Here is a 25073-nt window from a genome sequence, read left to right on the forward strand (position 1 = left end):
CATTAAGCATTTACCCATCACCTGGTGGTGCCAGGCTCTCCTCTAGGTGAATAGAACAGAAGTCCCCCACCCCTGTGGAAGGGGCATATAGGAGGGGAAGGCCAAGACAAGTGCCATGATTCACCCTGGGAGCCAGGCATGGTGGGGTGACTGGGGGGCAGCTTTAGATAGGTGTTTGTACTTTTTTAAAGCGTTTCTTTAAAGCTGCCCCTCCCCCCCCTTTTTAAGCAGTTTCTGGTTCACAGCAAAATTGAGTGGAAAGTAGAGGACTTTTTCATCTACCTTCTGCCCCCACACACGCACAGCCTCCTCACTACCAACAGCCCCACCAAAGGGGTGCATTTCTTACAATGAATGAAGTACATAGACACATCCTGATCACCCACGATTCATGGTTTGTGTTGTGGTTCATGCTCCTTGTTCATCCCCTGGGTTCGGACAGCATTTTCACTCCCAGAAAAGTCCTTGGTACTCCACCAATTCATCTCTCCATCCTCCCCCTAAAAAGCTGCTTTTTTTTTTTTTTTTTTTTAATGATCTCCTAAGGATTTCACAGGAGCTCAGAGGAGGGAGATGAGTAGGATAGAGCTTCACGAACCCACATTGAACAGTGTGAGCAAGATCCCTGTGTCTGTGGAAATATTTTAAAGTAAATCTCAGTCTCCGTGTTGCTCCCCTCATGTCTTCAAGGTCAGCGCGCTCTTGGAAACGTGAACAGTTTTCTGGAACCACGAGACCACCGTTAACAGCCAGCACAGTTGGCAGCTGAGGCTGTAGGCTTTTCTGGTCCCAGGGTGTATGGTCACCAATCTCCCAAGGGCTACCCGGTCAGCTTTTTTTTTTTTCTTTGTTTCAAATTAAATAATTAAGACATACAGAAAAATACTCATGCAACAACAGTGCACCTCCTGAGTGCCAGTAGTATCATGAGCTAAAGACTCAGCAATAGGCAAAGCTGACTCAGGTCCCTGCCCTTGGGAGCTCCCAGGGGGAAGGGAGTGCATGGGGGCCATAAACAGGTAAGTTCCAGAAATGGAAGGAGGGATAAAACCCCAGAAAAGTGAAGGTGGGTGGGTAAGAAGAGTGTATAGCATAAAATATAAAGCCTAATACATCAAGCGCCTAGGAGTCTGCCCCCAGTTTGATCAAATCTGAACGTTGACTATATTTGTTTTGGATCTTATGCATTTTAGATCTGTGACTAATGTTCTGAAGACCCTATGGGCTTGTCCTAGTTCCTTTTGCCAGCACCTTGCTAAGATTGCTCCCTCTTGAATTTGGTGTTTCTCTTTCTCCTGTGTTTTTAAATTTTTGCTGCTATATATGTTCCTTTAACAAGACAGGCTTGATTTTGCTTATTTTCAGAAGTTCTACAAACCCTGCACTATAAAAAAAAACGTCCTGCATATTGTGTTGCTTTTGTTTCTTTTCAGTGTGTGTGTGCATGTGTGTGTCCTTAACAGTAAATCTTTTGAAATTTTTGATTGGAGATTGGAGTTATCTACTCCAATCTCCAAACCTGGTACTGCAGGAAGGTACATTTTGCTTACGTTGTGGCTTTGCCACAAGATACTAATGTTAGCTGCTGTTTACTAAACTCATTGTGTTCCAGTTTAGATTTTATTGCCTCAGTTACAGGCAATAAATTTTACAGGCAAAAATGGATTTTGAGACTGAGTGGAAGTTTTATGCCCTGCCCCCAGGTCTCTGGTTGGTAAGAGACCAGATTCCTTTTTTTTTTTTTTTTTAAGATTTTATTTATTTATTCATGAGAGGCAGAGGCACAGGCAGAGGGAGAAGTAGGCTTCCTGCAAGGAGCCCGATGTGGGACCGATCCCAGATCCTGGCATCACACCCTGAGCCGAATGCAGACGTTCAACCGCTGAGCCACCCAGGCATCCCAAGCGACCAGATTTCAAACCACATTCTCCAGAATGTAGGTGTCAAGATGTGTGTGCCCTAGTCATTGTGACAGGTGACAAGAGTCCTGCACAGGCTTCCTGCTGCCTCTCCCACATAGACATTGACACGTGTCCCAGAGAGCAGCTCTACCTCCTTACCAGTGAATCGGAGCAAAAGCCAAACCCCCTTGCTTTGGCTCCCAGCCCAGTCCCTGCCCAACATTGATCCTTCACCCATAGCCTCCCCCAATCCTTGTTCTCCCTCCCTCCCAGGCCTGGCTGCTCCTCAAGTACACGGAGTTTGCACCCACCTCAGGACCTTTGCACATGCCTATTCAAATCTTTTGCCAATTTTTAAGTTGGGTTGTCTTATTGCGTTCTTTGCAGATGCTGGCTAGAAGTGCTCAGAAATATGTTTAGCAGTATTTTCTCCCACTCTGGCTCCTCGGGTGCCAATTGTTATAGTTGTCACCATTAAGGTAATATTGCTATTAGTAGTAGTAGTAAGGGACATGGGCCCAACTCCGTAAAGGCCAAACCCATCATGTTTTTAAGGAGATTCCAGTGCTAGAGTGCACAGGTAACTGATTCAAGATGATACTGCAAAAACTTTTTCACTGAGGACAATAGGTCATAATCAAGAACAGGAACGGTCAGGATTTTTCTTTGCAAAGATTTCTTGGGGCAGCGAAGATAATCTAAACCTAAGAATAAACGCAGCGGCCAATCGCTTCCCTCCACCTGAGTAGGGCCCGGAATCCTCCCACAAGGGGGATGCACGCACACAGACCACCCCCTCCTCCGGGCGGCGCTGGCTGCGCGCGCAGCCCCTGGGACAGCCCAACCGCCGGTTAACGGTCGACTCCGCCACGCGGCGCGCGCAAGTTCTCAAAAAGAGGCGGAACCAAGAGCGCGTGATGCCGCACGTGCGCGGGGCGGGGCGAGCCAGGGGGCGGGGTCGGCGCGTGCGCAGAGGGCTCGAAGGAGAAGGCGGGAAGACAGAATGGAGCGACAGGGAGTACGCGGCGCTGGCTTCCCTTCGCGCGGGCGGCGGGCGGACTGACGGGGAACTGCCGCGATCTCGGACTTCCCAGGCGGACCCGAACCGGGCCGCTTGTCTCCTGCCATCAGGGCCACCCCTCGCTAGGCCGGGCCCCGATTTCCTGACTGACTGACTGACCAGGCCCTGACTGACGGGACTGTGTGGCTGACACGCTGACAGCCCAGGCCGGAAGGACAGACCCTGACGCATGGCGCGTGGCAGGCGCAGGGTAGAGAAAGACTCAGATACCCACGCGCCGCACTCTTTCCTTTCCTTCTTTTTCTCCTACCTCTTCCCCTTCCTGGAAGGACTCGAGCCGAGGCACACACCAGTTAGCCCAGCGCCACTCCCCTCACTCCATCCCCTCCAGGTCTCCCGGCCAATGTCCTCGGGCGCTCCAGGCGCAGGGCCGCCCCACGCACGCCCCCGACCTCGTGGTGCCCATCCCAGCCCCGCGCACCTCTCCTGGGGGTCCCCAGCCATCCGCAGGGGCAAACGGAGGTGCCCGGGGTCGAAGAGGCAGGAGGAGGGACCCCTTCTCGCCCTCCCTCCTCTGGCCTCTCAAGCGCTGGTTGTGCTCACAGGTGGACATGCCTCACGTAGAGTGCAAGGACCAGGAGCCACAGCTGCTGGGGGAGAGCAAGGAGCAGCCGCAGGGCGAGGAGAGCCGCGAAGAAGAAGCTGGTCGAGGGCCAGCTAGGTGAGGAAGCACTCGGGCCCACGGTGCACACAGACCCCCAGTCCTTCTTGTTCACCCGATTCTTCCACGAGACCCTGCCAGCGTCCACTCTGCGTGCATTTGCTCCGCCTACTGGTCGGGCGTCTACCACATGCCTGGCATGGTTCCAAGTGTTGGGATGGAGTAGTGAGAGGACAAGACAGCTGGTAAACTTGGGAGCATCTAGTAGTCCGGAGATGATAATACTGTGGGGGTGGGGGGCCGAATAAGGAGAGAGTGCCAGTTTCTTTATTTTTAAAGATTTGAGGTTTATTTTTAAGGTTTTGTTTTTTTATTCACGAGAGACAGAGGCAGAGGGAGAATCAGGCTCCCTGTGGAGAGCCTGATGTGAGACTCAATCCCAGGACCACAGGATTGTGACCTGAGTCCAAGGCAGCCGCCAATCGCTGAGCCACCCAGGTGCCCCAAGAGAGTGCCAGTTTAGAGCAGAGGGTCAGGAAAGCCTTCATGGAGGAGGTGACGAGGGAACCATGATGGTAGGCAGAACTATGCTCTAGGCAGAGGAACAGTACCTGCAGAGGCTGTGAGGAGGACTGTGTTGGAGGAGCCTAAGAGGGAGATAGGAAGAGATGCAGTCAGACAGGTTAATGGGACTTTGGGTGTTAATTACCCATGGACAGGTTTGGAATAGAGTGACATGGCAAGGACTATTGTTAATAAAGTTTTGTTGGAACACAGCCATGCTTGTCTATGGCTGCTTCTGCAGAGTCAAGTTTTTTGCAGCAGAGACAACAGAACCTTACAAAGCTGAAAATTTACTCTCTGGCCCTTTATAGAAGTTTGAAGTCCTCTGGGCTAAGGTATTAAAAGCCTCTCTCTGGCTTTCATGTAGAGTATAGATTATTGAGGGCAAGAGTAGAAGCTGGGAGACCAGTGAGGAGGCAATTGGAATCATCCAGGTGCAAGATGACTCCAGTTTGGCCTATGATGGATCTGTTGAGATCATGAGAAGTCAGATTCTGGGTATGTTTAAGAAGATAGAACTGACATAAATTGCTTATGGATTAGTTTTTGGAGTTGAAAGAGCAGCATCAAGGGTGACAAAAAATGTTTTTGTCTTGAACATGTATTTATTCAGCAAATATTTTTTGAGGATCTGCTTTGGCCAGACACTGATGCTGAGCATGCAGAAGTGAACAAATCAGAAGTTCTACTCTCTTGAAGCTTTCTTTCACTTAGCAGCAGTATGCACTTAAGGTTCCTCTGTATCTTTTCATGGCTTGATTGCTCCTTTCTTTTTAGTGCTGAATTATACATCATTGACTGGATGTCCCACAGTTTATCTATTCACCTACTTAAGGATATCTTGATTGCTTCCAAGTTTTGGGAATTCTGAATAAAGCCGCTATAAACATTCATGTGCAGGTCTTTGTGTGGAGTTAAGTTTTCAATTCCCTTTGGCTAAATTCCAAGGAGTGCTATGGCTTGACGAATATGATAAAAATATATTTTGTTTTGTAAGAGACTGCCAAACTGTCTTCCAAGGTGGCTATGCCATTTTACATTCCCATCATCAAGGAAAGGGTGTTTCTGTTGCTCCACATCCTTGCCAGCACTTGGTGTTGTCAGTTTTTGGATTTTCACCATTTAAATAAGTGTGTGGTCGTATCTCATTGTTGTGTTCATTTGCATTTTCCTAAAGAGATATGAAGTTAAACATCTTTTCATATGCTTGTCATTCATAAGTCTTTTGCGGGGAGGTGCAGATCTTTTGCCTCTTCTTTAATCAGGTCGATTGTTCCCTTATTGTTTTTAAGAGTTCTTTGTATATTTTAGATACTTGTCCTTTATCAGGCATGTGTTTCACAAAGATTTCCTCCCAGTTTGTAGCTTATCTTTTCATTCTATTAACAGTTCCTTTTTGCAGAGCAGAAGTTTTTAATTTTAATGAAGTCCAACTTACCGTTTTTTTTCTGCTGATATTATATCTAAAACGTTCCTCTAGATTTTTTTCCCTGTGATATCTTCCAGGAGTTTGATAGCTTTGTGTTTGACATTTAGGTATGTGCTGTATTTTGTGTGAAAATATGAGGTCCATGTCTCGTTTTTTGCTCATGGCTGTCCAGTCATTTAAGTGTCACTTGTTGAAAAGACTACTTTCTCCATTGAATTTTCTTTGGTCTTTTGTCAGAGATCTGTTGACTACATATGTGTGGCTTTATTTCTAGGCTCTCTATTCTGTTCCACTTATCTATTATCTATTCTTTTACCAGGGCCACACTATTTAGATCACTGCAGCTTAATAGTAAGTCTTGAGGCTAAGGCTCATCAGTCCTCCAACTTTGTTCTTCTACTTCAATATTGTATTGGTTATTCTGGGTCTGTTGCCCAGCTGATTTTCTAAAAAAAAAAAAAAAAGAGGGAGAGAGAGAGAGACAATAATCATAACAATAAAATAATGTTATTTCAACTGGTGGTAATTGCTGTTAAAAAAAAAAACAGAGTAAGAAGCATCTAGAGTGATAGGGAGTTTAGAGAAAATTTCTTTCTTTTTTTTTTTAAGATTTTATTTATTTATTCGTGAGAGACACAGAGAGGGAGAGAGAGAGGCAGAGGGAGAAGCAGACTCCATGCACGGAGCCCAATGAAGGACTCGATCCCAGGTCTCCAGGATCAGGCCCTGGGCCGAAGGCGGCACTAAACCTCTGAGCCACCAGGGCTGCCCTAGAGAAAATTTCTAAGGAGATCACATGAAAAGTACCAACCAGGAGGCCTCAGGGGAGGGGGACCCAGATTTTCCAGGAAGAGTGGAAGTCTCTGAGGTATGAATAAGCTTGGTATGCCCACAAAACAGTAATAAGGTCAGCATATCAAGCACTGTGATTGGCAGCAGGGGGAGGTCCTGAGTCCACCAGACACATGCTCTCATACATACCCTCCCGGTGGTTCCATCAGACCGAGAGGCAAGTACTGAACAAGTACTGACACAGAAGAATTTGGGGTGTTGGGAAAACACCCCAAGGCAGCCAGCCCTGAATGGGGTGCCAGAGACAGCAGCCTTGAAGAAGCAATGCTGAATCAAAAGGTAAGGGAGAATGGATGTTGAGTGGGGTGGGAGAAGGAGCTGAGAAGAAGTTATGCGAAGCCCCTGTGGTGTTCAGGGAGCTGAAGGCAGACCAGTGTGGCTGGGTATGGGTATGAGCACAAGAGGAGCACTGGATGGCTGGGCAGAGGCGAGATCATGGTCATTTTGTCAGCCGCAGACTTTATTCGGAGGATTTTTTGAAAATAGCTTGAAATATAATTCACATACTATATAGTTCACCAACCAAAATGTACAATTATTTTTTTTAATATTTTATTTATTTATTCATGAGAGACACACAGAGAAAGAGGCAGAGACACAGGCAGAGAGAGAAGCAGGCTCCATGCAGGGAGCCCGATGTGGGACCCGATCCAGGGACTCCAGGATCATGCCCTGGGCCCAGGGCAGGTGCTCAACCACTGAGCCACCCAGGCATCCCTAAAATGTACAATTCAATTGTTTTTAGTACATGCACACAGCCATGCAGCCATCAATGCTATCGGCCTTATAACACTTTGATCTCCCTGAAAAGAAACCTTATATCTCTAACCATTATCCACCGGGTTCTGCAACTTCCTCAGACCCTAGTAACCACTACTTTCTGTCTCTATGGATTTGTTTCTGCTGGACATTTCATATAAGCAGAATCATACACTTCCATGGTCCTTTGTTTATTCATGAGAGACACAGAGACAGGCAGAGATACAGGCAGAGGCAGAAGCAGGCTCCATGCAGGGAGCCCGACACGGGACTCGATCCCAGGTCTCCAGGATCACACCCCGGGCAGAAGGCAGCACTAAACCGCTGAGCCACCTGGGCTGCCCCACTTACATGGTACTTTGTGACTGGCTTCGTCCACGGAATAATGTCTTCACAATTTATCCATGCTGTAATGTATCAGAACTCCATTTCTCTATGTGGCTGAGTAATATTCTATATTATGGACCCATCATGTTTTACTTATCCATTCATTGGTTGATGGACATTTGAGTTGTTTCTGCTTTTTGGTTCTTGTGAATAATGCTGCTGTGAATATCCATGTATGCATTTTGGTGTGGATATATATTTTCATTTCTCTTGTGTAGATACATAGGAGGGGAATCACTGTGTCAGTGAAGTGCCATGTTCTGGTTTCTGTTTTTAAAAGACACTGGCTGCTTTGTGGAGAATGGAAGGGAGGGGGCATGAGTGGATTTGGGGGATCGGGTGGGAGGTTTCTGTGGGGGTCGCATCTAGCAGGGCAGATGGAGGGAAACTCTTATGGGGGTTAGGGGGGAGTGTTTAGTGAGGCTGAGAAAGGGGATGAACTGAGGATCTCTCCCTGCTAGTGTGCTACCAAACAGTGAAAAGGCCAGTGTATCAGGCATTGTGATTGGCAGCAGGGATACCCATGCTGTGTTGTACTGGGGCCAGCTCCTCCCAGCTCCCACATCTCTTCCCAACATAGCATTTAGCGATTTTATGTTAGTAGCTTGAAATTGCCCATAGTGAGAGTCGGCACTATGGAAATTGGCAAACACTACAAATCAGGCCTTTTTTTCCCTCCCCCACGGAGAGCCACTTGCTAAATGTTTACTAGCACACCTCTTTCTCCCCACTTTGGACTGGTTTCCAGCAGATAGTGGTTTCCGTGGCAGAGGCAAGAACACAAGTTCCATTTTGCCCTTATTGAGCTTGAGGTAACTGGGGACATGCGCATGAACACATCCAGAATACAGTTGGACTTGCTGATCTGGAACTCTGGGTGGGACAAGGGGCTGGAGATGGTACTGTAGGAGTCACTGATTCAGTGACAACTGTGGGGTGAATGAGCTCACCTGCGGAAGGAGTGAGACAAGGCCATGCTCAGGACAAGGCCCTAAGGACTCTACATATAAAGCCAGCTTCTCCTTACCTCCGGATTCCTCAGTTATAAAGCAGGCTACAAGGTGGAGTGGTTTCTAGGTGTGTGCTATCAATTGGAGACCAGAAAAAAGAAGGAAATGACTGGAGCCATTTGTTTGATAACATCTTCCTACAAATAGCATGTTTAGACCTGGATCTAAGTGGCAAAGAGACATAGACAATTGCGTATCAAAGACTTCAAGGAGTTCCACAAGAGCTTTGGGCTGAAAAAAACAGATGGATTAGAACCAGTGCAAGGGCCAATTAATAGATCCAGCAGCAGACACTCAGTGACATGATTAAAATGTGAACACATTTCAGGAAAGAAAAGCAGAGGGTGAAGAACAGGCTCGGTAGCTTTGATTCAGACCTTCCCCCTTCCTGGCTGTACTTCAGCAAAACCTCATTTTGCCCAAGCACCAGTGATTCTGTTGTGTTCCTTCTTGAATGTTTGATTAGCTTGTCTCCCCTCCTGGGACTGCCGCCTGCGGTGGTCATAAGTGGCTGGCGGATTGTTTACTTGTATATCTGTTAGAGGCCATGGAGGGAGGGCCCCACCAGCGGGGGGCTCTGGCTCATACGCCTGCCAATCACAGCTTTACCTGGAGCGAACAGATGGTCTCTTCACTTAGACCCATTTCCTCACCGTTCCCGGGCCCCCTGCCAGCGTGGGCCCTGCTCAGAAACTATGTCCTAATCCTTGCAGCCGAATTAGGGACTTCTTAGAAGGACAGACTATAATAGATGAGCCGGGTGAAGTGTTCACAGCCCCCACCCCAGATCCCCCCTGTCCGACCCCTCTGTGAGGCCATGCACACCCAGCCTGCTTTGTTGGGCCCACTTCCATTCGCTGGCCTCCATCCAGGGTTGGGCAATAGAAGCAGGCCTGGGAATGGGGGAAACCAGTGAAGAGGACACCATGCATTTTGTTTATTAAAGTTAATTGGTGAATGCAGGCCCAGGGAAGCCTATGATTCATTAGCATCCTGATGAATATGCAGCTGCTGAGTATTAAGAAAAATGAAATGGAAAGAAGTAAATCCCCAAAGGAGAGGTTGGAAAAAATCAAGAAGCTCTCTGCAGACATCTGATGCAGGCCTTTGTCCCACAACAAAATTTGAATGAGATGAATTCAAGTGATTTTTCACTATTTGCATAGCTGCCATGAAGACCATTCCAGCCTCATCCCTGGAGCCTGAGAAAGGAGCAACTTAGAATTGTTAGCAGCTCAAGCAGGTTGTGAGCAATTACATAAAAAGAAGCACCTGTTTTTATCATTGATTTTAATCTCAGACCCTTACACTGTCGGGACAAGGCAACTGTGGGGACAAGGTTTGTGAGCGGGGATGTTACACGCAGCTCTGGAAGAAGTTCGTTCCTTTAGGTATTCATTTATTTTTTTATTTGTTTTAAAGATTTTATTTATTCATGAGAGACAGAGAGAGAGGCAGAGACATAGGCAGAGAAAGAAGCAGGCTTCATGCTGGAAGCCTGTTGTGGGACTCGATCCCGGGACTCCAGGATCACGCCCTGAGCCAGAGGCAGACGCTCAACTGCTGAGCCACCCCGGTGTCTCCCTTTAGGTATTCAGTGAATATTTATGCTGCCTTTGGGTTGTGCAGACTGCCATCCGTAACTACCCCCCTCTACCCCAAGCAGGCGCCATGTCTTGGAAGGAACCAATGCGTGTAAACCTGGGCAGTGTTGTGATTAGTAAGCGCAGGTGCTGTGGGCCTGCACCAGCATACACTCCGAATGGTGAAGTTGCAGGAAGGGAAAGCCATTTCAGGCAAAGGCTGATGGGTTTGGTGAAGTTGTGGAAGGTTCCAAATTGCTCGGAGTAGGGGATGGAAAGGGAAGGTAGCAGCCAGGACCCTGGAAGGCCTTGTGCTCAGTGCTAGGGAATTTTCTCGATCCTGTGGTAGGTGGGGGCTCTCAAGCTGTCAAGCAGGAGTAGGACATCAGATTGCAATTTAGAAAGTCCCTAGAGACCAGGTGAGAAATGATAGGTGGAGAGTTAGAAATGATTAGATGGAGAGAAGATGATAGGTTTGGGAGAGATCAAGGAGGTGGAAGGGAGGATTTTTTTGACAGGATGTGGAGTTGCGGAGAAAAGCTGACTCTAGGCTGACTTAAGTTTCTGGCACGGAAACCAGGTGGCTTTTGGTGTCATTCACAGAAGGAGAAGGAGGATGGCAATGTCGGTATGCAAATTTGTAGTTTGAGATGGCCTCTGGGACAGCCAAGTGGAGAGGGCCTGGAAAATAGATACATTGTTGGGAGCTCAGGAGACAGGTGTGGGTTGAGGATAAACCTGGGGGGTTGTAGAAGGTGGATGGTAATGAATGCCCTCGCTAGTCATCCATCCATTTATCCCACACCCCTTTATTACTCCTGTCATGAGGCATAGGTATTACGGACATGAAGATGAGTGACACACGGTCCAGTCCTCCCAGAGACTACAGGGGGAGGCTGAGGTGCAGACACTGACGCTGTAGGTACCATGTGCAAATAATGCAGCCAGGGAAGACTTTCTAGAAGAGGCAGTATATAGGAAGGGAAAAGGATTGCTGGGGCATTCTGGCTACAAGGATTCCTTTAGGGAATAACAGGTTGTCCATTGTAAGGTGGTGGGTGGGGGGTTAGCAGGAAAGGGCAGCAGGGAGGAGGCTTGGGGGTCCTGGCTTCAGAGCAAGGTTCTGAACGGATGGTGTGAAGAGAAGAGAATGAGGCCGACAACAGGGCCTGGGGACACCAAGTGTTGAGAATGGCAGGGAAGGATGGTCAGTAACACCACAGCCAGCTCAAGGGAATTACAGTATGAGGTATCTGCTGGGTGCCATTTGGGACCCTGGCAGGAGACACTTCATTTGAGAACTGGGATAGGAACTGGGGGGCTGAGAAGAGTGAGAGGTGGGAAAATATCTCAGAAAGTGTCAGCAACTCTTTCTAGAAGAGCTACATGGCTGTGAAGGGGAGGAAAGAAGGAGGCTGACTGAAGGGTGTATGAGGGGAGGGATGTATATGTGTGTTGTTTTAAAATGTAAAACTGGAAAAAAAAAATAAAATGTAAAACTGGGGGGCAGCCTGGGTGGCTCAGTGGTTTGGCACCACCTTCAGCCCAGGGGGTGATCCTGGAGACCCCGGATCAAGTCCCACATTGGGCTCTCTGCATGGAGCCTGCTTCTCCCTCTGTCTGTGTCTCTGCCCCTCTCTCTGTGTGTCTTTCATGAATAAATAAATAAAATCTTAAAAAAAAAAAAGTAAAACTGGGGATGACATGCCCCAGAAAGGGCTAGCCCAAGGGAAAGGTCAAAAGTATAAGAAGAGGGCGAGGTACAGGGGGGGAGGATTGGGAGCCCTGTAGAGGCATGGGACCTTTTTCCTGCCTGCCAAGCTGGGAATTTGGAAAGAGGAATGATGGTTGTGGATCCATTTATGAGGAACAGTAGTCAGGGGAATTGGTCTGCTCTTTCTGTATATGCTCAGGGTGAGGGGAGGCAAGTGTGGGGTCAGGGACAGGAGAATTATGAAGGTTTGGAATGGCTGATAGGCATGTGAGAGGGAGGTGACCAGAGCACAGATAGGATGCCCAGTGACCCTGAGGACTCCCCAGAGGCTAGAGAGCAAGACTCTGCAGTGACCCTGTTCACAGGTTATTTCCTCCAGTATCATTCAAACTCCTGAGTTTGAGAAAAGATACACCACTTGGTTATGGAGAGCCAGGGTAAGGTTTTGGTGTGAGTATGATACAGTGGTGAAGGGAAGAGCGGCTGATGCTCTTAGATGGAGACTGAAGTAATAGAACCCCAGTTTAGGCTGAACATGAGGGCTGTCAGTGCTTGCAATCTCAGGGAAGTGAAACACCAGGTTTTCTTGAACCTCTGCAAGTTTCATTATCATCATGAAGCATGGCTATCTTTTTAAGAGCTATCCACTTTGTGTTTTTCGCTTGCATCCAAACATTACAAAAGTCTGAGTGTTAAACTGTCAGTCTGTGGGGGTCTGGCTGGCTCAGTCAGTACAGCATGTAACTCTTGATCTTGGGGTTGTGAGTTCAAGCTTCACATTGCATTTAGAGATTATTTAAAAATAAAATCTTAAGAAAAAAAAAGGAAAAAATAAAACATCAGTGTGTCCCAGGTCTGAATTAATCTCCTTCTGCCTCACTTCCCTGTAGGAAAGCAGTAATTGCAAGCTTAAGAGGCCATAAACTCCTTAGTAAACCATTGTCCTGCAGTAAAATGTCTTTTTACAAGAATACTCAGGAAGACTTTAGTTGGTCTATTCTTTTCTAGCTGATGTAAGTCTTTGCTATAGATTATCTGCCTCAGAGAATACTTTCCCAACTTGATAAATGCATTGACCTCACGTATCTTGCCTTGGAGACTGATGGACTTGCATACTTTGTATGAAGCCAGAGGAGGGAGGGATAGATCAGATAGAAGGTGTCCTTCATTCATTCAACGAACAATAGAAAATTTACTATGTGGTGAGTGCTGTGAATTCGGAGATAAATAGGACACAGCCCTCTGGGGAGATAGGGATGTGAGCTGTGACAAGCACATGCAGTGATAGGCACAGGATTGTGGACAGCTTCTCAAAGGAGGCATTGGTCTGGGCTAGGTCTCACAGGTCAAGTCAGAGAGCAGGCACAGAGCCACAGAGCCAAAAAGCAATCTGGCAAGGAATAGTTAAGGACCAGGACACAGTTGAAGTCTTGGGCCTGAGAGCTTTCGTGCTGGTGAGAGCTCTGGCCACCCAGGCTCTTGTGCTCAGGGGTTTTACTGTGCTTGTATCCTGAGCCAAAGGGAAGAACTTGGGCAGTCAGGAAACCACCAAGAAAAATAGTTTTATGGAAAAAGCATCCAAAAATCAAAATGTAATTTTCTAAGTAATCAGTGCCTGGCTTGTGTGGTCTTGGCCAACTTTATGGTTGCTTGTGAACTGGTGAGTTCAGGAACCACGCTGTTGGCACCTCTGAGTCTCAGCCATTAAGAGCTAGAAGGAGCTCAGAGGGGAAGAAACAGGACCCAGGGGCAGCAGGACATGGGTTGGGGAGTCAGGCCAGCTGGGTGCCACACCCAGCTCTGCTGGACCCCAGCCAGTGACCCTCAGAGTGACACACTGATCCTGCATCCTCAGCTACAAGGTAGGTAAAGATGATGAGTGGACCAACCCCAAAACATGGTCAAGAGGTTGCAGCAAGACAACCTGTGCAAGTTAGCATGGAGCCTGACAGATGGAAAGTGTTTACAGATCAGATAAAGCAAGATACAGAAAAGAAAGAAAGAGAGAGAAAGAAGGAAGGAAGGAAGAAAAAAAAAACATACCTTAAACATTTTATCTTAATTTTAAACACCAAAGGGTCTGCTAATCAGATTGCAACTTTTTCTTTGCATAAACTTCATTCATAACGCATTATGCATAATTTCTACTTCTTTGTTTTCAAATATTTATTTATTTATTTATTTATTTATTTATTTATTTATTTATTTATTTAAAGTAGTCTCTACACCTAATGTGTGTTTTGAACTCAAGACCCCAAGATCAAGAGTCACATGCTCTACCAACTGAGGCAGCCAGGCACCCCTCCACTTGTTTTTTTTGTTTTTTTGTTTTTTTTGAAAAATTTTTAAAGTTTTTATTTATTCAGGAGAGACACAGAGAGAGAGAGAGTCAGAGACACAGGCAGAGGGAGAAGCAGGCTCCACGCAGGGAACCCAATGCAGAACTCGATCTCAGGACTCCAGGATCACACCCAGGGCCAAAGGCAGGCGCTAAACAGCTGAGCCACCCAGCGATCTCCTTCCACTTGTTTTTAAACCAGAGTGAAAACTTACAGGTCTCAACAAAGGAATCTCTATGCAGAATCCCTCTAGTTGTTTACAATCTTTGCCCCAATCTATAGTTGTTGATAAACTAAATAGTATAACTGACATTCATTTCAAGGCAGCAACTTGGTGTAATAAAAATGACAGTGGGCTTTGGAGTCCAGCAGATCCCTCTGTTCTGGAACCTTAGGTGGATTTTGTTTGCACTCCTGGATCTGTTTCCCCAGTTGCAAAATGGGGTTGCTGTCCCTGCCTCTCAGTGTGTGAATGAAATAAGCAAGCATCACCCACAGGAGACACACAACACTGGCTCCCCTCCCACCATAGAGCTAATTCAGGTCAGCACTCTCAGGAGAGTTTGGTGTTGACCTCAGTTTCCTGTACTTTCAGAAGTCAGGTTTCTAGCCCCTCTATCGCCACCTCCAGTGCCAACCGCCAGCTGATGATGATAGAAGGGAAGTCAGGATCCTGCTTTTCCTCTCTGGACTCAAGCATCGACATCCTGAAGAAGAGGGCCCAGGAACTGATTGAAAACATCAACGAGAGCAGGCAGAAAGACCACGCACTCATGACCAACTTCAGGGACAGCCTCAAGATCAAGGTGACAGATTCTCCCATACACTGCAAAGGCAGGGGAAGGAGTCCTGTGTAAAGGGTGAGAGGGGAAGGAATGAAGCTGCTGCTGAGTGTCTTTCAGATTCTAGGCCTGATGCTAAGCAACCTGCAAGCAGTACCTCATTTCCCCCTTACAGCAATCCTGCCCAGAGATCAGGCCCATTTTATAGATGGTAGAGTAAGGTTTGGAAATGATTTGCCCAAATGAAGGAGCCAGGAGGAGGAACGAAGGTCCATCTGCACCTGCAGCCTAGCCCTCTTATTTCATGCCAAGGCTAATGGCCAATGGAGTAGGGGCCAAGGCACAGCCTACATTGTCACACCCATTTGTCCTTCAGAAGTTGAATTGTTTTGGGGGCGCCTGGCTGGCTCACCTAGTAGAGCATGCAACTCTTGATCTCAGGGTTGTAAGTTTGAGCCTCGTGTGGGGTGTAGAGATTACTTAAAAATCTTGAAAAAAAAAAAGTGGAATGGTTTGTGATGGGAGATTAGGGTTCCCTTGACATGGCTGGGCCTTAAGAGTCTAACAAAGTCTGATGTGATGTTCAGGTCCAACACTAATGATCATCCTTGATGCTTCTTCAGAATGCACCGAGTCCTGTGAGTGGGACAGCTTGTTGGTCACATGGGAGACACATGTCATGCATCTCTCAATGACAGGCTGACTTTTTTTTCCCTTTTCCCTCCTCCCATCCCTACCAGCACATACCCTGGTACATAATAGAAAATTTAGAAAGTAGAGAAGAATATAACATAGCAGAAAAAATAGAAAACATTCCTATGATCTCACTATCCAGCAGCTACTTTGTCACATGTTTTCTTACAGTTTCCATTGCATATTTTCTTCCTGTTTGAGCCTGTACCACATACATAATTTTGCATCTTCCTTTAAAAAAAACTGAATATATAGGCAGTTTCACTTCCAGTCACTGGCATTGTTCTTACCATTTTTATAAAATAAATTGCAGAAATATTAGCCACTTAAAACAAATATCTTATGATACCTCTTGTTTGATTTTCTAAGAACTTGCTTTATTCTTTAAAAGGTTTCAGACCTGACAGAGAAGCTAGAGGAGAGGATGTATCAGATTTATAATCACCATAACAAGATCATTCAAGACAAGCTCCAAGAGTTCACTCAGAAAATGGCAAAGATCAGCCATTTGGAAACAGAGCTCAAACAAGTGTGCCACACCGTGGAGACAGTGTACAAAGATCTGTGCATCCAGCCAGAGGTATGACTAAACTCATGCATGCAGGTGCCACCTGAGGAAGGTGAGGCATGGTGGCTAAGATGAAAGTAAATGTCCACACAAACCAAGGATGTTAGCACCGTGCCCAGCCTAAACCCCATAGGGGCCACTATCACTGCAAAACCCTTGATGCTCTTGACATCTCACCCGTGGTCCTGGGCTCCCTCTGAGGTGGTGTGTCTGAGCTGAGGAGCTAGATAGTTGTTATTTCCTACCACTGTGTGGTCAGCCCTGTGGTGACAGAAAGGACAAGGGCCCCTCTGTCTACAGGCCTGAGCCCTGGTCAGTGTCTGACCAGGGTTATTGGAGCAGAGCCCAAGACTCCAACCCAGGCCAGACCACTTGTGGGGAAATCCCTGCCATACGCCCAATCACCTCACAGTCCCCACATTTTTCCTGTGACGGAAATGACCTTTTGGGTGGTTACAATTAAATGTGCCCCAACACCTTGAGGTCAGACATACAGACTTTATTCTCTCTTTCACTCTCATTTTGCTCTAACATCCAGCATAAGGCACTTACCCTCGGGATGGAAGGGTCAGAGGGCACACAGTGAACTCTTGGTGTCGGGGGGATTTGCTCAGACACCAGAGGTTGCTTCCACGTCACTCTCCTTCCCTCTTCCTGCCCCCCCCCCCCCATCAAGAGAAGCTTCTGTTCCAAGATAAGTGGAATCCATTCCCGTCCATGGTTAAAAGTGGGTTGAGGAACTTGGTACAGAGAGTCCCATCTTCTTTTTAAGGAACACATTTGAATGACTTCAAAGGGAAAATTTTGATAATTAAGAATCAGTGTCTCTCACTTCCCACTATAAAAATTGGCTCCATCTGCCACCTCCCTGAGTAAGCTCAGAGCACAGCATTTCCCTGGGAATGAGCTTGAGACCATCTGGGCTCCTGGGTGAAGTATGCTCACTTGCTGGCCGTGAACGCCTGGATCCCTGTGATTGCCCTTCCAAGGATCAGAGCATGAATGTCATGAGTGCCTGGACAAGATAAATACAGAGATGGTCTGAAGTCAGAACAGCTCACAACTTCCCTTTAAAGTCAATTTTCATGTCCCTCTTCCCCCTAGGCTACTACTTTGGAAGATCAGACCCACAAAGATGGCGACTGCTGACAGCTACTGGGAGAGGCCCCTCTTAGTAACAGCAACCAAGAGAAGGCTCAGAGGCCACCGTTCAGGCCACACTGAGAAAATTGTTTTTCACAGTTCTATAATGCATCTCGGGGGGAAAAAAAAGTCCTTGTGCTAGACCCAAAACTTCAGCAAGTCCAGCCCTGGCCATGGGCCCAGCTTTGGTGTTCCCCATACTTGGCAAATTCACTCCACCCCACCCTGCACAGTTGGTTAAATGTTTAATTTTCAACCCGTTCATGCTTCTTTCACACAGAGGCTGAGAAAGCTGATGAGCTCTGTGGAGATATGTCAGGCCCTTTCTTACCTAAGAGAGGGAATGGGAACACAGACATCAGATAAATTGCTTGTCCCAGCTGATCTCCCCATCCTAAAGCCACCACCCCACATACCACATCCCATGCTGTCAAGTCTGGGTAACATTTTAGAGCCATCAGTGTTCTCATTTGCTCTTCCTAAGCTTAACAGGGTGGAAGGCAAAGGTTACTGCTTCCCTTTTATGGAGAATTACATAACAATTACGTTTACTTCCTAAAGTGCAAATCTGACCCCATCCCTCCCCTGCATAAAACTCCCTAAAGGCTCTGCTTGTCCTCAGGGTCATCCCCACACCTGTAGGATCACCCCAACCCCAACCTTCCCTTTTGCTGTTTCTGGAATGTCCATCTAGAATAGCACACAGAAGCTACTTCACTGTCTTTGCCCAGGGAGCTACACTTGCCTTCAGGCCCAACCTGGTCCCACTTTCTTCTCAAGATGAGCACTTGTACCTTTATACATCTCTGCCTGGCTGATACTAGATTGTACTTTTTTTCAAATAATCTTTTTCCATGTCTCTTCCCACAGGGAAAGGTGTTCTAGGTCCAATGCGATTATATCCAGTTGCCAGATGTAGGCACTACAGCCTGACAATGATTTGTCTTTTTTCTCTTAACATAAAATGGAGTGGTGATTCCTGTGTGTAGCTGCGCTCTTGCTTCCTAGCATCCACCAGCTCACTAGGCATTGTGCCCCATTCTGGGGATGCCCGAGGAGGTCATAAAACAGTCTAGGAAGTACCCCTCCACCTGAGCACCATGGGGGAAAGGGCTGAGAGCATTTCACTTCCACAGTCCCTGTGTGAGCCACTCCAGATGAAGAACACAGGGTAGGACTTGCCCCAGGTCACCAGTGATGACAGCTGGGAGGATTCAGTCCTGCTGTCCCCACCCTTCTTCTTTAGACAGTGAGGCCACTGTGACACTCCTCCCCCCAGAGACCCAGCCCCTACCTTCATAGGTGTTCACAGCCTCCAGGTTCATGGCGTGCCGGATCACATGATACTCATCAGAAATCCCATTCCCCCCCAGTATGTCTCGGGCCTGGCGGGCGATATCCAGGGCCTTCCCACAGTTATTCCTCTTCAGCAGGGAGACCATTTCTGGAGTGGCCCTGGGAGTGGCACAGGCATGTAACAAGTATGGGCTCACACAAAGAACTGACCCCAGGCATCCCTAAGCCCCGGGCAAACCCAGCCAGGAGAGATGATTCCCCAAGTTCTAGTCCTAGCAGCAGACACTGAGCTCCCAGTAAGGGATAAGCAAGCAGTCCTGTCCCATCGAGGCCAAGAGGGAAAGAAGGCATAGGTCCCCAGGGCCCACCAGGCACAAAAGACCCTCCTCTCCTGGTCCCCAGGGACAGCCACCACCATGTCCTTGCTGCCTACGTCCTGCTCCCCCAACACACAACCCTTACTTGTCTTGATCCTTTAAGCGGCCAAGCTGTAGGCAGGCATGAAGGCCCAGTGTGATCTCAGTGAGCATGTCTGCCAGCTTCTTCTGAATCAGCTGGTTCCTGGCCAGTGGGGCACCAAACTGGATCCTAGGTGGGCAAGTTCAGGGTAAGTGTGGGGATGTTCACTCCCCAGTCCTGGAGGCCTTCCTAGGCTGACTGGGCCCTCACCGAGTTCACCCTGGCCCTGTTACTGCTCAGTGTTACCAATGTCACTGAGCACTCAGGCCCTCAGTGTTCAGAAGAACTTCCCAGGCCATTTCACCCAGTGTGGAATTTAAGTCTGGTAGACAGGGGATGAGGAGTCACTGGTAGGGGTAAGGGATGGAGCCCATGCTGCCCCCACACCTGGCTCATGGCAGCCCCACATACCTATCCAGACTGTACTGCCGGGCCGTGTGCAAGCAGAATTCAGCAGCTCCAAGCACACCCCAAGCGATGCCAAACCGGGCATTGTTCAGGCAGCCAAAGGGCCCCTGTAAAGTTGAGAGAGAGGCCTCAGCCCCAGCTGGAAGCTGAGAGGCCCCATGCAGAACTAACCTACATAAAGGAAACCCCCTTCCCCAGACATGAAGTCAGTTTAAACAGAGGGATTCGGGGCAGCCGTTTCAACCACACACAGTCCTGGCACCAAAGCTCATGCATATACAGTTTTACCCAGCCCAGGATCTGAGCTAGATGCTAAGATCTAGGGGATGATGTAAGGAGACAAAGATGTACATGCATCAAAGAATTAAATTGGCTCAGGCCCGTATGTGTCCTTGGCAGAGCCAGTATGAGCAAAATGGTCACCAAAAAGGGGCAATTTCCAAACATCAGTGAGCCAAACAGGACCTCTCAGAATCATTCGTGTGTGGGCTCTGCAAGCACAGGGACTGTGTCTGTTTCCCAGCTGGGCCCCCAGCATGGTCCCTGCCCTAGAAAGTTGAACCAGCTGGTGAGTGATACCAGTTCCCAAGGTGGCTGCTGCTCACCGCCAGACCAGATACGTCAGGCAGCACATTCTCCTCCGGCACCTCCACACCGTCCATGACAATCATCCCTGTGGATGAGGCACGCAAGGAGAACTTGCCCTCAATCTTGGGGGCTGAGAGGCCCCGCATCCCCTTCTCCAGCAAGAAGCCCCGAATGGAGCGATCTTCACACCGGGCCCATACTACAAACAGGTCGGCCACAGGTGCATTGGTGATCCTGGGGGAGGGACAGACAGTGAGGGTCTGGCCACCTCCCCCTTGCCCCTGCCCACCTGCTTGAGACACCAGGCCCCTCACCAAGTCTTGGTCCCATTGAGGGTGTAGCTCCTGTTGGATGGGTTGTGGCGGGCTCTGGTCTCCATGCTGCCAGGGTCACTCCCATGGTTGGGCTCTGTGAGCCCGAAGCAGCCCAGGAGCTCCCCTTTGGCTGCAGGAACAATACAGGGTCACAAGACTGCCTGTCCCTCACCCATCCCCTCAAAATTGTCAGCTTCTCCACTGAGCCAGGCCAAAGGCAGACCCAACTCTGCCCTCATGGCACTCTCAGGTGATGGTGGTATGTGGGAACAGCCACCCCCCCCCCCCCCCAGGCCACAGTAACAATGCCACAATGGGGAGAGTAGGAGTCAGGAAAGAGATAATCTGTCTTGAAGGCAGTGAAAAGGAGCTAAGCAGGAGGAGGAAGAGTGGAGAAGAGTGCTCCCAGCGAGGTAGAGATGTGCAAAGGCACAGTGGTACTTTCGGAGAATTCTTGATTGCTAAGGAGGAGCAGTCAAGAGAATGGCCATAGATGAGGTGGAATGGTCAGCAGAGGCCAGGCTACTCATGTGGGGTCTTGTGGACCATCAGGAAATTAAGACTTTAAACTTTGGGCTAGGAAGGGGCAGCACAGAAAGCAACTCAGGAGTGAGATGATGGTGGTAAGAAGTGGGCAGAGTCTAGGCAGACCTAGGAGGGGACAGTCAGGATCAGATGCAGGGGTGAGGCCCATGGTCTGGCAGGGGATCTGGGTAGCCATTGGGTATCTTTCAGGTAGGGACAGAAGGTCTGCAGGCACTGGGGACAGTCCCATTCCTAAGTTCCAGACCCCTGACACGATCTTCCTTCCACCAGACTCCGTGGCAACTGCTCACCCAGCCGGGGCAGATACTTCTGCTGCTGCTCCTTGCTGCCATAGGCGTAGATGGGGTGCATGACGAGGGAAGACTGGACGCTCATTGCTGACCTATAGCCGCTATCCACTCGCTCCAGCTCTCGGGCTAGGAGCCCATAGGCCACAGATGAGACTCCAGCACAGCCATACCCTGGTGATGGGGAGGGAGAAGGAAGATGGAGAAATGGGAGACAAAGCCCTGCCCAGCTTGGACCAGTGTGATTCCTGGGGCCCAAGAGACAAAGCTACGTAGGGGTGCCCAGGGAGGGGACACCAAGCTGGCCCTAGTTTGTGGGTTTATGAATTTGTCCTCACAGCCACTCTCAGATGGAGGAATAACAGCCTCGCTTTGCAGACTGGGAAACTCAAGCTCAGGGATGAGAGGGGGCTTTCCAGGCCACAGTGGGGGCTGCAGAGTGTGGAGACAAACCTGTCCCTACCTTTGATGGTGGGGCCCAGCACACCAAGCTCCCCCATCTCTGAGATGATCTCCCGGTGAAAAACTGCAAAAGATGGATGCCCAAACTCAGGCCCAGCCCTGCCCCCCCTGGAACCCCACCCCAGGGACAGAGGGGGCCAGGGGCTCAGCTAAAGCAGGCAGAGCTGGTGCGCAGGGTGGGAGCATCCGCCCACTGGCATGAGCACCTTCGTTGCGATTAGCCAGCAGGATTCGGGGCATGAGGCGCTCCTGGCAGTAGGTGCGGAAGGTGTCCCTGATGAGGATCTCATCCGCTGTCAGCTGCTCCTCCAGTACCAGCGGGTCCCTCCAGTCAAATTCAGGACGCGAGGCTGGGACGCAGAGCAGAGAGTGGGAGGAGGCTTAACTGGGCCCGGCCACCCTACCACCGCACCCTCCTCTTCTGGAATCCTCAGCCCCGCTCCCGGCTCCACCTGGCTCCTGGTGGATGTGAGCTTATCTCCGGGAAACTCACCGCCTCGGCCCTAGCCACGCCCTGCCTCCCTCCAGGGCAGCCCTCGGATTCCGGGACAGAGCCCACCCCGGGGAGACAGACAGTTGGACAAGGGCCGCAGACACCCGACGCAAGGAGGGTCCTTACCCTTAGTCGCTCGGTTCAGTGTCTTCCCGCCCTTTTCTGCAAACACAGGATGGGAAAGTCATCCCGGAAAAGCCCCCGAACCTCCAATTCCACCCTCCCCACCCTGCCCCCGACCGGGCACTAACCAGTCTGCGCCGCCGCCGAGCCCCACCCGCGCAGGAAGCTCAGGCCTGGTCCACGGCTCAGCAGCCGCTCGGGGACTCTTCTCAGGGCCATGTGGGCAGCGGGCGGGCAAGCGGAGCAACCACGGCCAACCTGGAGGAGCAGGGGCGTCAGCGGAGTGGCTGCCACCGCCCGGCCCCCGACCCCACTCGCCCCTCTCGCAGGTGCTAACCTGGCGCCTCCAGGCTCACGGTACAGTCCACGGTGCAACTGGCAAAATCTTTTGACCTCTGGGGGTGGGAGGGGCGGATGCCGAATGGGGCTTCTCATTGGCGTGTGCTAGGACCGACTCCTCCACGGCTCTGCCTTTTAAAAGGGCCACGGCAGCCTCGCCGGTGGAGACGGCAGCGCCCGGGCCAAGGCCTGTTAGCTGCTTTAAGAAGCAGAGCAGGGAAGGGGCGGAAGGCGAGCGCGCCAAGCCAATTGGCCGGCTGTGTTCCCATTCGGATTGGCCCTAGCAGGGGGCTCGGCCCACTCTTGATTGGTCCGTTGCAGGGGGCGTGTGCAAGGGGGGGAATTCTGCAGTAAAATGAGGAAACTGAGGCACAAGAAAAATGAGTCCTGGAAGCCAGGAGTCCAGACCTTGATGTCTCCCCTACTGGGTGCTGTGAGGGGCCGGGAGGTAGGGGGCAGGCGGGCTCCTGGGGGCGATCTCAGCCCCACCTCTGCCAGCCTGTCCCAGGAAGCACGTGTAGCCACGGTGTGTGTGACTTGGGAGTGATTTGCTTGGGCTGTGCTTCTTGCATCTATGTGTGTGATTGTATCTGACTATGTATCTGTATGTGGGTGTGCCTATGACTTTGTGGGGCGGTTGACTGTGGGTGGTCGTGTGCCACTGCAACTGTGGCAGTGGCTGTGTGCCTGAATGTCTTTGTGGTTTCTTGTCTGTGTGGTTGTAAGCCTGTGTAATGGTATTCCGTGTGATCGTGTGTCTGTATGTATGATTCTGTGTTCTTTTTTGTTTCTTTGTTTTTTTTTTTAAGATTTATTAATTTATTCATGAGAGACACACAGAGAGAAGCAGAGACATAGGCAGAGAGAGAAGCAGGCTCCCTGCGGGGAGCCTGATGTGGGACTCCATCCCAGGATCCTGGGCTCACGACCTGAGCCAGAGGCAGAGGCTCAACCACTGAGCCACCAAGGTGCCCCTAATTCTGTGTTCTGATAGTTTTCTCCCTAGGTGTGCCTATTATTTTTGTGACAACTTGACCAATATTTGTGTGTATGTCTGTGAGATTGTGTACCTACACGTGTCAGTGTGATTTGATCTATGTGAACCTGTGGTGACTGTGAATGTGACATGAACATATGCCTGAGTGAGTGGCTAGGCTCACCTAGGTCACTTTGATGAGCGTTTGTGTGATGTGCATTTGAATCTGGGTGCACTGTGCCTGACCATCTCTGTATCTAAAAGGCCTATTTCTGCCATGACATGGCCTTTTTCCAGGTGGGGTAAGTAAGGCCCAGAAAGCAGAATGATCTCGCTCAAGGTTACAGTAGGCCAAGTGCAGAGCGGGGATCTGTATTAGGATCCAGGCCTCCTGGTTCCCAAGCCAGACCCTCCCTGCCCACCAGGAACACGTCTTCCCACATCAACATTCTGGCTAATTGTATGTGTGTCATGCTCTACCTCACACCATCTCTGAATGAGTATGATGGGAGTAACAGTGGGATTGTGTCTAAAGGTGATCACTGGCCTGCATACCCTCAAGTGCCTGAGGACTGGGTGTCTCTAGACCTTCCTACTTTCTGGATGTCCAAATAAAACAGTTTGAACCCTCCTCCTCACACATCAGGGAGCCCATTACCTCCCTGAAATGTCCCTGATTATGCGTGGCTCTCATTCTTCTGGTCGCCTCCCTCCTCCTGCAGCCAGTGGGCTCTCCCCTCCCCTCTCCTCTTCCTTTCCCCAAAGTTCCCTACCCTGAAGCTGCTGTGGGTGTCAGAGGGTGATGTCCATCAGGAAACCCAAACTGAGGTTCAGGCCTTGCCTCCCTGGGAAGTCTATCATCCCTCCTGGCCACATGCTCTTAGGGGGCACGTGTCCCAGCCGCATGCCCTGCCTCTGTCTGGACCTTTATCTTCGTGCCTCACATTTTAGAGCCACAAATGCCTGTTTAATGCCTCATCCTAAACCAAGGAGATCTCTTCCCAAGGGAGACTCTGCTTTCCTCTCCAGGAACCCACTAATTCCAGCGTATTGTTTTATTGAGGCAAAATTCACATAACATAAATGAATCATTTTAAAGTGAACAATTCAGTGGCATTTAGCACATACACAATGTTGTGCCACCACTTCCTCTATCTAGTTCCAGAACATTTCCATCACCCAAAAAGGAGACCTTGTACCAATTAGCAGTCACTCCTCATTCTTCCTCCCACTGCTCCTGGAAACCACTAATCCTTTCGTCTGGTGGATTTGCCTGGATATTAACTAGAATCATATGTATGATGTCTTATGATTGGCTTATTTCACATAGCATGTTTTTGAGGTTCACCCACGTGATTATGTATTTAAAGCTTCAT

The 25073-nt window shown here is 49.3% G+C and overlaps 2 protein-coding genes across 7 annotated transcripts; one reads left to right on the plus strand and one right to left on the minus strand.

The window, feature by feature from the left end:
- The first annotated feature begins 21 nt into the window (after window positions 1-21).
- On the plus strand, window positions 22-18382 carry SYCE2 (synaptonemal complex central element protein 2). 6 transcript variants are annotated; one of them, XM_077859757.1, is made up of 5 exons: window positions 22-1019; window positions 3528-3643; window positions 14816-15026; window positions 16087-16275; window positions 17368-18382. In XM_077859757.1, exons 2-5 carry the CDS (start codon window positions 3534-3536, stop codon window positions 17410-17412), a joined length of 555 nt encoding a protein of 184 aa, XP_077715883.1. In that variant the 5' UTR covers window positions 22-1019; window positions 3528-3533; the 3' UTR covers window positions 17413-18382. The 6 variants fall into 6 exon arrangements, with proteins under 6 accessions (XP_077715883.1, XP_077715886.1, XP_077715882.1 ...); XM_077859760.1 differs by having other exon boundaries at window positions 14852-15026; XM_077859756.1 differs by lacking the exon at window positions 22-1019 and adding an exon at window positions 2846-2919.
- On the minus strand, window positions 16748-22871 carry GCDH (glutaryl-CoA dehydrogenase). Its single transcript, XM_077859753.1, has 12 exons — window positions 22720-22871; window positions 22511-22640; window positions 22386-22421; window positions 21973-22116; window positions 21768-21830; window positions 21308-21478; window positions 20472-20601; window positions 20175-20391; window positions 19573-19676; window positions 19165-19290; window positions 18701-18861; window positions 16748-17278 (listed from the first exon to the last, which is right to left on the minus strand). Exons 2-12 carry the CDS (start codon window positions 22599-22601, stop codon window positions 17205-17207), a joined length of 1317 nt encoding a protein of 438 aa, XP_077715879.1. The 5' UTR covers window positions 22602-22640; window positions 22720-22871; the 3' UTR covers window positions 16748-17204.
- Between the last annotated feature and the right edge of the window lie 2202 nt (window positions 22872-25073).

This window comes from Canis aureus, chromosome 19 (assembly GCF_053574225.1).
Source record: "Canis aureus isolate CA01 chromosome 19, VMU_Caureus_v.1.0, whole genome shotgun sequence".
In the NCBI taxonomy this organism is placed as follows: domain Eukaryota; kingdom Metazoa; phylum Chordata; class Mammalia; order Carnivora; family Canidae; genus Canis; species Canis aureus.